At 52.8% G+C, this 12,085-nt stretch overlaps 1 protein-coding gene across 1 annotated transcript in view; it reads left to right on the forward strand.

Annotated features, from left to right (window-relative positions):
• The window catches only part of FOXO6 (forkhead box O6), a 20,322-nt gene extending 20,016 nt beyond the window's left edge, over window positions 1–306 (forward strand). Inside the window, exon 3 of the mRNA XM_006886521.1 lies at window positions 1–306. This exon is cut by the window's left edge and continues 4 nt beyond it. Coding sequence (XP_006886583.1) covers window positions 1–306 — 306 coding nt within the window.
• The last annotated feature ends 11,779 nt before the right edge of the window (window positions 307–12,085 follow it).

Genomic DNA, 12,085 nt, shown 5'->3' on the forward strand with positions numbered 1-12,085 from the left:
GGCCTGGCGCCGCCCGGCCACGCGCCTGTCTTCGGCGGCCCACCCAGCGGCCTCTTGATGGACGCACTGCCCGGACCATACGCAGCCGCTGCCGCCGGGCCACTGGGTGCCGCGCCCGACCGCTTCCCGGCAGACCTGGACCTTGACATGTTCAGCGGGAGTCTCGAGTGCGACGTTGAGTCCATCATCCTCAACGACTTCATGGACAGTGACGAGATGGACTTCAACTTCGACTCAGCCCTGCCACCGCCACCGCCTGGCCTGGCTGGTGCCCCGCCACCCAACCAGAGCTGGGTGCCCGGCTGAGGGCAGCTTCCTCACGCTTCGGGTGCTCCCACCCCGCTCCCACGGGGTCTCTGTCTTCCCATCGTGATTCCTGGGCCCCAACCCTCGGTTCCAGCCCTACCGGAGGAGCCAAAAGGCAGCCCCAGCCCTGCCACAGACATCCCCCAGAAATAGACCCGGGGGGGGGCTGGGGCACCTCTCCTTTCCTGCCCAAACTCCTTAACCTGTTCCTCTTCTAGGGGCTGAAAGCCTGGCATGCTCTCCGGGCTGGAGTGTGAAGGGAGATGAGGGCAGTGGGCGCTGATCGGCAAGAGAACCGAAGATAGGGCGAGGGGCCTCTACTACCCAGACACACTGCCCACCCCAACTCCGATCTGATTCCCAACTGACCCTTCCCACCCCAAGCTGGCCACCCCTTCCAGAAAACACATCTGCTTCTCAGCTGCCCACCTGAGCAGTCCCTTGTTCATCCTAAACCCTGCTCCACCACTACCCCATCCTAGCAGGCCCTAGCTCTTTCCTCCCCCTGTGGGGGTCCAGCCCACTCCTCTCCTCACATCCCTGTACTGGTCTCAACTTCCCCAGTGGTCCTCAGTTCCATAGCCACCCTCCACATACCCGACACCCCTTCCTCTGCGCCACTCCTGGCCCTCTCATATTTATAAGCATCTCTGGTCAGGGTGGGCAGTGGGCGCGTATTGTAGGCAGTGTACCGTGGCCGTGCCGTCAGCGTGTGCGTGTGCGTGTGTGCCGTGTCGAGGCCGTGTAGAGTGCATTGTACAGCATATTTTCATGAATAAAATTGTTTTAAATATTTCCCGCGCCTGGGGCTAGCAGGAGGGGGGCTGTGGAGGAGGATAACTGGCAAAGATCCCCAGAGCTGGCATTATCTGCACCTGAACCCTACTGTGGCTTTGTGTGCGTTGTGTCTGGGTACTGGTCAGCCTCCTCTGGTGCCTGTCTGCTCAGCACACGTGGCAAAGCGCCTACCGAGTTCTGGATGCTGGAGACAGGCCCTGTGGAGCTCTGCACCTGTGTCGGTGAACACGTGCGCACAGGAAGTCTGACGCCTGGGGAATTCTGGCCGACTATTTCTCCAGAATTAACAGAGTTTGGGAAAGAGACGCAGATATTTATTGAGAGAATCTTTGAGAGAATCTTTTAGTACCAGGCCCTGCGTTAGGTACAGTTTGTTTCCCCGTTTGTACAGATGAGAAAACAGAGGGAAAAGGACTTGGGAAGCCACACGGCCTTTGAAGGTGTAGACGTGGATTTAATCTGCCCTGCAGTTTACCTGTTTGTGTGACTTTGGGCAAGTTCATCTGCTGAAGCTTTGTCTGGACGATGGGAGAGCAGCATCCATCTCCTGGGTTTATTAGGAGTAAAGACCTCATGCTTAGGAAAGCAGAATGGTACAGGGAGAAGGAGGAAGCCCTTTAACAAGAATAGGCTCAAACATGGCACCAGTTGTGAGGTTAGCAAAGGTGGGACAGTTTCATTTCTGTTGCATACGAGGTCACTATGATTCAGAAGTCACTCTACAGAACCTAATAGCAACAAGTAACAGTGCTCAGCACATCTGTCATTCAAGGAAGATTTCATAAGCACCTGGTATGTCTTATACCAGGCGAGAGACCTACACAGACTCTACTCCAAGAGGAATGTAGGAACACATGGGGGATACAGATGAGTATCCTGAATGTCAGCGGTCAGAGCTGTGATGACTTGGAGGAACCAGGGTGCTGCTCTAGGGATGAATGATGGACACCCATCCCAATGTCAGAGAAGGTGCCAAGGGGGGGGGTATTTTCTCAGGTGGGCTTTGAAGGATGAGTCAACAATGTGGAGGGGTGAGGCACAGCCAGAAAGACCGCATTCAAAGGCCTGGAGTCAGCATGTGCATTCTAGAACCCAGAGTAGTTGAGCATAGCGGAAGCTCAGAGATGTGAGGGTTCCTAAAGGCAGGGAGGCAAGTGAGTCAGACAGGCCACAGTGAGACAGACACGCAGGTCAGAAAGGGAGACCAGGGAGGAAGTAAAAGCAGTGACCAGGCCAGCGGGGCCTGAAGTAGTAGTTGGAACCGCAGAGTAGGGGGTAGTGGGAGGGAGCTGGACTGCAGAGGAAAGATGAATTTACAAATACTGTGAATGTAGGGTCACTGGAACTTGAGCGTTGATCCTGGGGAACAAAGAAGTTTAAGTGGTCCCCTGTTTCTGATTTGGACAACCGGACAGATAGACCTTGCCCTGGGATAGGGAATAACAAGTCAGAAGGAGCCCTAGGAAAGGTGGCACCCAGCACCCAAGAAGCTGACCTTGAGTTACAGCCTATGGAAGCCCCTTGGATGTGCGGGAATGGAAGGGATGTTTTACAATGTGTAAGTGGCTGTCCCTGGCATTGAGCCATATGGTGTTCTGGAGATATCCAACTGCAGAGCACATCAGAAGTCCAGGAAGGACTTAGGGAAGGAGAGGAAAGGAAGATCAAGGAATTAGGAGCTCAGAAGTTGTCAGAGAGGTGTTGAGAGTGGCTTGGGACAGGTGAAGTGTGAGAAAATAGGCCCTGGGCCAGCTCTGACAAACAGCTTAGAAATCGGGCACAGGAAGGGAATCATTAATGCTTGAGGAAGACCTACTGGAGGGAGGGTGGGAGGAACTGTGTGGTCCCTTGGTAGCACCAAGTTTCATATACCTACTAACCTGAAGGTTAGGGGTTTAAATTCACACAGTGGACCATGGAAGAAAGGCCTGGCAATCTCATTCCATAATGATTACAGCCAGGAGTTCTCTGCAACACGTAGGGTCACCATGAGTTGGTGAGCCAATGGAAATCAGCTCCATGGCAACTGACTTTTTTGTTTTGTGGGGTCACAGAGCATCATCCTAGAAAGAAATGGCCAAGGTTTACAAGTGTTCACTAGAGCTCTTGCCTCATGGAATCTCCGTTTCTTGTTCTGAAAAATGGCAGTGGGACCTATTCGATTTGTTTTGAGGAGTATGTAAGATTGGAATTACTCTCTGAGGTCACACTCCTAGCAAGGAGCAGAGCCAAGACTCCTGCCCCCTGCCCAGTCTCTTCCTCATTGCCCAGCTCTCTGGCCACCTTGCTGCCTCTGGGAGAATGGCTCTGCGATGACCATGAATAGGCACAAAGAAGCACCTGAGGCAGCAGGACCCATATAAGCTCTGGGCCCAAGGACTGGAGGGCTGTGGCCTCATGGGACAGACCAGACCGTGTTGGGGGCTGTCCTTGTAGGAGCAAGGTACATTGAAGTTGATGGCCACTCCCTGGGGACAAGTGCCCTAACCCCTCCCCTAGATTAGACCTCTGGATGGCCAAGCTGGGTCTGGGTTCCACATGGGCTGCAAAGCTACCTCCACCCTAAGTTAATGGAGGGTGGGCTGCTGCTTGTATGCGTGTGCAGATCTGTGCGCGTCCGTCTATGTGGTCCCATATGCATCTGTTTGTGTGGGCCCAAGTGTGTGTGTATTAATGAACGTGCCAGGGAGACACTGAGCATTTCAATCTCCCTGTCCGTCCGTCCATGTGTGTGTGCGTGTGTGTGTGCGTGTGTGTGTGTGTGTGTGTGTGTGTAATGAGAGTGTCATTTCATCTCCAACTGTGTTCACATGTGCGTCTGGGGCTGTGGCGTCCAAGCCTGTGTGTGCTGCATGCCTGCCATCCTCCCTGGGTGTGGCTGCCTAGCTTGGCTCTACCACTCTCCCCCCCACCCCGCCCCCCAGGCACACCCAGACTGGCGTTCCCTTGCCAGCAGCGTCTACTGGGCTGCTCTCTCCGCTGTTTAGAAGGGAGAGGAGCAGAGTGAAAGGACACTTCCGACCCTGGGAGCTGGCCCAGTTTACCAGCAGGGAGCGGCCAGACCACCTCAGAGGAATGAATGAGTGCTGCCCAGCTCAGGCCAGCAGTAATCCAGAGGCAGTCCTGCTAGGCCTTACTGGGAGGGATGGGGGCAGCTCCCCTGCAGCTGGGGGTCTGCAACTGGCCCTTCCCCACCAGCCCTGGAGCCCAGCAGACGCACCCCCCTCCATGCCCACTCCCTGGGAGGCGTCTGACACATGATTTATTCATAAAAAGCCATTATTTGTGCCAAACAAGAACTGAGCTGCTCGTTTTTTTTAAGTGCTGATAATGCTCTCAGCCTCCTCTCCTCCACTCCTCTCCTCTCCCCTCCCCTCCCGTCTTCACTCTTATCTCTCACCTCCTTCAGACCTCCCATCCTCTCCCCTCTTTCTTCCTCCTTTCCCTCTATCTCTTTATTGTTCTTCTGGAACCTGCCCTTCTCACTACTCCTTCCTCCTCCTTCCCTCTCCTCACCCCCATCCCCTGACCCACTTGTTCGCCCCCCCTTCTTTAGAGCCAACAATTAAGAGAGTGAGACAGAGTGGGGAGGGCTCAGAACCTGTCATCCCAAATTGAGGAAGGCCCACACCTGGTGTGGAGAGCAGGGGATCCTACTCTTCCTCTCAGCCCTTAACAATTAAGGACCAAAGTAGGAGTGGGGGAGCAGTTCAGAGACAGGCAGGCAGATGAGGGGTCTCTGAGCCTGTCCCAACTACTCTTATGCTAAAGACTAAGTCTTACACACTCCATTTTTCACTCTTGCCTTCCAGATCCCAGATAAACCAAAACTGGGCTTGCTATGGAAATTCAGGTTCAGGGGAAGCCTTTTCAACCCCAGATGTGTGCTCAGCTCCCTCCATACAGAAGTTGAGGACCCCCTCCCCATTGTTCTGGTGATGCTGGACTCAAAGGCGGAACCTGGAGGCCCATCGCTGTGGTCAGACAGGAGGTCTGCCAATGGTGGGCAGGCCTCACAGATCCTGGGTTCACAAACAGAATTAGTAGGGTCCCCTCCACATGTGCGTGTGTCCTCACACTCACATGCACACACACACTCACATGACAGGCATGTACACAGTCTCACACCTACTCACGCAGATGGAGAGCCGTCCCTCATTCCTTTCTGAAGTGTTCCTTCCCTGAGCACCTGTGGCGGGGGCTGAACCGCTTTCCCCATTTGGTCACACAGAAGCCAGACACCTGTTCATTCATTCATTCAATCATTCACTCTGTACACTCTGCTTTTGCCTCCCTTTGTGCCAGGCCTCGTACTGGGTCCTGGGGTAGCAGAGAGGAGCACAAAAGGATTGAAAGGACGAGGGCAGAAGCAGAGGGGGTATTGCAGGCCCACCCCTCCAGTCTTGGACTGGGGGCTCAGCAGGCGAGGGGTTAAGTCATTTGGCATCCGGATCTGGAGCCATTAGGCCTCCTAATTATGAAATTATCGAGGTCCTCAGGTGACTGCTAATTTCACACACACTGTTCCTCTCACGGCTAATGAACGCCCGCAGAACCCACGCCTTGTCTTTCCTGCTGAACGGTGACCTGCAGTTAATGAGCTCAGGAAGGCAGACAGGCCGCCGGCTGGGTGGGTGGGGCGCCAGGCCTGAGAAGGGGGCCCCTTGCCCCTCCTGGCTCCCCTCGCTGGCTGCCAGTGAAGACTTGAGGGCCAAAGCCCAGCCCGCAGTTGCTGCTGGCCCAGGCGAGGCAGAGACTCTTGGGAACAAGGGCAGGGGTGCAGATTTGGGAAGGACCTCAGATCAGATGGTGCTGGAATGAGCAAGAGATGAGATGTAAACAGCAGAACCTCAAGAGGAGAAAGATCATGCCTATTTCAATCTTGGGCCATGTCAGAGGGGTTATTAAAGGCTAGAGAGGTAATGGTAGCTCAAAGGTGGGGCTTGGGGGGCAGTCATGATGCCCTAATGCTGGGGGTGGTGATGGCTTTGGGACTTCCGGGAGACAACGCAGCTGATATCAGTGGACATATCAACTGACATGGTTGAGATGTGGCTGCTGCTAGTTGTGATTTTCTTTTGTTAGCTTTGCCTTTTTTTTTTAACTCAAAAAAGTGCATAAAAATTATTCTGTAAAAACATGAGAGTAAGGAGCTGCACAGAATGGCTGCAGGCCTATGTAGGGCAATGCATGAGTGCAGGCCTATGAAATATCTCCTCCTCCCCCTTTCAGGGCATTGTGGGCCCTCCTGGGGAGTACCAGATAGACTTGGGGCCCTATGACCCACCCATAGGGTGAACTGCACCCAGGCCATGACTGGTCAATGCCAATTGAATGGCATTTTGGTGAGGAAGAGAATGAGGAGAGAGAATGGTGGTCTAGGGTTCAGGGACCTTTGCTGCAGCTTTCTTTTGCTCTGTGTTCTTGAGTAAGTCCCTTTCACACTCTGTCTGAGCATCTGTTTCTTGGTGAGCAAATGACAGGACTACCACCGGCTTCTCAGCTTATCGTACTGAGGAGCTTTGAATGTTGTTATGATATTGGAAGCACCAGTATTTCAGTTATCTGCAGGGCCGTCCATGGTGGACAGGCTCCAGAAAAACTTCTAGACCAACTAAGACAGACTAAGCCTACTTTTAAAAACTAGCCAGTGAGAGAGCCTTATGGCTCACAATGGAGGACTGTCGGATAAAGATGAGCCCTTCAGATTGGAAGGAGCTCAGCGTCCAGTGGCCACACCAATGGGCTTGAGTATGCCAATGGTTGTGAAGATGGCTCTGGGTCAGACACTGAGTTCTGTTGTGCATGGGGTCATCATGAGTACAAGCTAACTTGACCATGAACAACAACAAAATGATAGGGTTAGACCAACACTGCAATTTTCCATTTGTGTTTACTGAACGGTCAGGGCTCGGCTCCTTTGGGGCTACCCACCTAGTCTGGCAGCCCCATTAGGAATGGGGACAACTCCAGACCAAGGGACAGATGAATCTCTTCTGCTCCAGATTTGTGTGTTTGGGCATGAGATGCACATAGGTGAATGTTTCTCCATCCTCTTGAAGCCACACCCTCCAGCTCAAGAAGAGGGCCAGGAATACCCTGGCTTCCCACCATTCTTATTTGTAGGCTGAGTCTTCTGATGGCAGGTTCTTACTCTGCCACCAACTCCCGTCAATGTCTGCACCTTAGTCTACCACTTGTCAAAGGCAGATAATAAAAATGTGCACTCACTTGGATATAGCAAAGATCTCCTTGGTGGAGCCACTGCTGTGTGACCTATGTCTGACCAAGCCTTGCCCTCAGGGTCCCTGGATTGTAGTCTGAGACAAGTGGGAGGAGAGCAGAGTAGGGAGGTGGAAAGGGCCCCTCCACCTGCTCCAGGTCCACCCCCTACACATTCATGCTGTCACTTTATGCGTATTATCCCATTTGATCCACACAGCAGTGATCTGAGGTTGATGCTTTTAGATTAAAATACTGAAGATGAGATAGAGATGACTGGCCCAAAGTCATAGTTAGAAAATGGTAGAGCTGGACCTCCAACTCAGAGCCTGTGCTTCTTTGCCTACGATGTTAACTTTGCCCATGTCATACACGAATGCCCATGCATATGCGTGCACACGCTAGCCCGTCGCTCACCTTCACCTCCTCCGTGCATGCTCACAGACACACGTGGCTGCTCCCTCACAGGTGCAGCTAGACACGAGAATATGTGCCTCATCAGTAGGCTTTCAAAATTTTACACGTACATGCCCTCAGACATATGTCCACACAGAAAGCACATGTGTGCGTGCGTAAACACACACAAACACTAGGACAGGGTTAGATAAACACATCCACCCAAGAAAGGGTACACACATAGAAGTTCACACCTTCATAGGCACAGATGTCAGTGTTCACCTGTGTAAACACAGACATGCAGTCATATAGCTACTCAGAGCACATCCTTGAGGAAGCAAATGCATGCACACACACGTGCCATTCACATGTGAAGAAAGGCACAGGGTCCTCTCACGTGTGCACATAACCAGGCACATGCTGTGCACGTGCATGGGGCACTCAGCACCAGGCACCCTGGTCTAGCCTGTGTTGTGGGTGTGATGGATGGACTTGTGTCCTAAGTGACTATCAAAGTGTCGTGGTGTGCGAGGCACAAACACCAATTAGCGGGGCCTTTGAAAGCATCGGCTCGTTAGAAGGGAAGCAGAAGAGGCTGGAATTGGCATAAAACACAGAGCTATTTAACTATCACAGGGCGGGGGTGTGCGCTGTGGAAAGGCCTTTGGGCAGAGCTCCCCCCTCCACTCTGCACTTGTTAGTGGAGAAGGACCCTCACGAGGGGCCTTGGCAGGCGGCTTTGATGCTCCTTGAAAGCGGGTGGTGGGGGGAGCCTCCTGCCAGTACGAGGCTGGCACAGAGCAAGCGGGGGCCGCGCCAACTGGCGATCAATTTCATGCACATCGTAAACCTAAGTGCTTTCTGGAGAGTCGGGCAGATTGCACATAAAGTCCCCCTTCTGTCCCTAGCACACGGGTGGGCGGGTGAAGCAGAGGCTTGCCCTGGCAGACAGACCTTCACCAGGATGCAAGAGACCTGGGTAACCCAGTCCATAGTAGAAGGTCTCTCTGGGGATATGAGTTTTTCAGGAGGGTGGCTGATCCTTCCAAGAGTAGTTGGAGATGTGGACAGTGTATGAGCCTCGGAGACTCCTAGACTCCATTACTTACTGAATAAATGACCTTGGGCTCTCAGCCGATCTGAGCCTTGGTTTCTTCATCTGTAAAATGGGTTGGTTTAAGACAATATAAATTCCTTTCTAAAAAAAATCCTTTCTGAACCATTGCTACATCACAGAGCGCAGTAGCTTCTGCACACAGATGGAGTCACATTGACTGTTGTCATCCCCCCATAATCCAGGCTCTGAGTCCCCACACATTAATTGCACAGCCTTTGGCCTCTCTCCACAAACTTTCCACCGATTTCTGCAGGTTCCAGGTGAGAGAGTCTCACAAGGGTTTTTTATTATAAAAGCCCACCTGTTTCCCTATCCTGTTCCTGCCTCAAATTCTTCCATCTGCTGCCCTCCATCATGTTTGGAGAAGCTTCTGCACCATCATCAAACACTAGTGCCAGGCCAGAGGGACAGCCTCTGGTACTCTCCCAATCCCCGTCCTTTGAATGCCGACCTGGTTCTGCCAGGGTGCTGAGTGGGTGCTACTGGTTCTGACTCAACTCTGTGCCCCTGTCTTCCTGGCCCCAAAGAACCATGTATGTGTGTATCATCTTCAAGACAATATGAAGCCATGAAGCTAGTTCCTTCAAGTCGTCTCCTCAAGCTTCCACAAGGTCTCTCACAGGCAGCCAGCTCACACCAACTCTGTGAAGCACAAACCAGGGCCAGACGCTGGAGCCCAAGCAGTGGAGGATTAAGAGTAATTCTGAAGCCAAACTACCTAGACTCAAATCCTTTTGCTGCTTATAAGCCACACAATATCAGGCAATTTACTTTCGTTTTTAAAAAATTTTTTATTTATTTATTTTTTACTTTAGTTTTTAAATTTCCTCATCTGTAAAGTGGGGGTGCGGAGGCCTACCTCATGGGGAGTGTAGGCAACTGACTCAGAAGCTCCTCCTTGAGGACAAGGAGAGAGATGTTGTGGGTGGAAGACATTGGGCTTGTCAGGGGAGAGTATTTTTAAGATTATTTTATTCTTATTGTTTTTAAGATGGGAAAGACTTGAATGTGTTGACAACTGATGGAAGGAGCCAGTGGGGAGGGAGATGTGAGATATTTAGGAGGAGGGAGGAGATGACTGGGGGATCCCTGAAGAGGGGAGGCAATGAGGAAGGTTCCACGGGGGTGCATCTGCCTTGAAGCAGAGAAGGGTCAGGCTTCAGGGCTCCTGATGGAGCCGGGTCAGCCCGAAGGGAACCCAGGAAAAGGACAAGATGCTGGGGGATCCCAGAAAACAGATGAGGGAGGCAGAATGTGTAAGACACAGAAGAGAGGGATTGAGGACATGGGGATGGTGTTAAAGAAAGAGGCTAAGAGGCAAAGAGACACACGTACACAGATCATTGAGCAATAAAGAGACACAGAAGGAGAGAGGAGGAGGTTTGGTTTAAAGACTGGAAAGGGCTCCTAGGGAGCAGGCACAGGGCAGGGCTGGGTGTGACTATGGAAAGAATGTGAGGTTTCCTCAGGAGACCCTGACCTAGCCCAGAGCTCTAATTCTCCCTTCAACCTGACTCTCCCACCCAGGGATTGCAGGACTGCAGCCACATGGATGCCCGGCTGTGCTGGTAGGTGTGGCACCAGGGGTCTGCAAAGCCTTTTCTAAGTCTCAAGGGCACTAGCGATGCCCATCAGAATCACATCCTGGGTGGGAAGCTCTCGTCTTCGGGGAGGAGGGGCAAGCAGTCTAGGCCTCTCTGACCTCAGGCATTTGGTCTGAGTGTGGGCCAGCCCCAAGGGAGCCCAGGACTGCCACCAGCCAGGCCCTCACCCCTCCTGGACCCCAGCCCTGGGCCCAGGTTGCCCCTGCGGTGCCTGGGCCACCCTGACATTCACCTAATTGTCTTCCCTCTTTGATGAGTGACTCCTTGGAGGCGCCGCCAAGGATCCAATTAAATGTGAGCCAAGCAGGCAGCCCGCTGATGAGATGGGAAATACCACATTTACATAGCCCAGTGCTGGGAGGTGGAGGACCCAGGCCCAGAGAGACAGAGACAGGGATGGGAGAGATGGAGACAGGGGCTAGGGAGGGAAGGACAGGAGGACCACTGTTCACAGGGTCCCTGCCATTGCTGCTGTGTGAAGGAAGGGCTGGATCAATACAGGCAAGGTTCCCTTCACTTCCAGGAGGGTGTCCCCCTCCCTGCCCAGCCTAGTCCAATAGTCCCTGGAATGCGAAGGTGTCCCAGGCCACTTGTCAATGGCGCCAGAGCTCAAGAGGCAGCTGGGCCCCTCCCCATTCTGACCTACTCTCAGCTGGGTATCCAGGCAGCTCCCCTCAGACCACCCGAGACCCCACAGCTGGGTCGCAGCTGCCTCCCTCACATAGTCCTGGTGGGTGGGGCTGGGAGCTTCCCTCAGTTCACTTGAGGACATCCTGGTGCCCCTCCTGGAGATGAGGCAGGCTGGTTGGCACAGGGAGGGCGTGTGTGTGTGTGTGTGTGTGTGTGTGTGTGTGATGATGCATGTGTGTGACACCCATGTGGATCTTTGCATATGCAGGTATGTTTTGTCACAGGCCTGGTGCTATGAGACATTAATGAGCTGAGTCTTCTCCATGTACAGCTGGGCTTCAAGTGTTCCTGAGTGGCCAGAGAAGCCCACCTGTGGACCCTGGGCTTGTGTGCAGGACACAGGACATGATGTGCAAGTCAGAGTGACTGTGCCAAAATCCCCTCCCACCTCAAAACACGTTACCAGAGAAGAAGCGTTGTCACCGTCTCACATCAGCTCTGAGGGATCCGCTCTGAAGGAGCCCCTGTTATTCTCCCCAGTTCACAGAGGACTGGATGTTCAGAGAGAGGAAGTGGGAATGGTCTCACCACCCAGAAGGGAAATCTCCAACTGACTTTACCCAAGTGGAGTCTATCTCTTAATCAGCCTTGGGTCCATCTCTTTGGACCCCAATAAAAACGGGGTCTAGTGGACTCTGAACACTTGGCACAACTTTGTACTTTAACAAAACCCCAAACCCAACTGAGTTGTTGGTGAGTTGATTTTGATTTGTGATGACCCCATATACTGCACAGGGCTTTCACAGCCTGATTTTCAGAAGCAGATCACCGATGGTCTCAAATCTCCAACAGTTTCACTTAACCTCACTGACCCCCGTAGTTTCTCACTAAGGGTGACCCTCTACTAGCCTTCTGAGGCCACAAATCTGTATATGAGGAGGCTGTCCATCTTTCTGCCATAGATTAGAACCACTGACCTTTCGGTTTGGAGCTTAACACGTGATTACTTTAT

The sequence above is a fragment of the Elephantulus edwardii genome, unplaced genomic scaffold (genome assembly GCF_000299155.1).
Source record: "Elephantulus edwardii isolate Elephantulus edwardi_28Jun2011 unplaced genomic scaffold, EleEdw1.0 scaffold00049, whole genome shotgun sequence".
Taxonomy (NCBI): domain Eukaryota; kingdom Metazoa; phylum Chordata; class Mammalia; order Macroscelidea; family Macroscelididae; genus Elephantulus; species Elephantulus edwardii.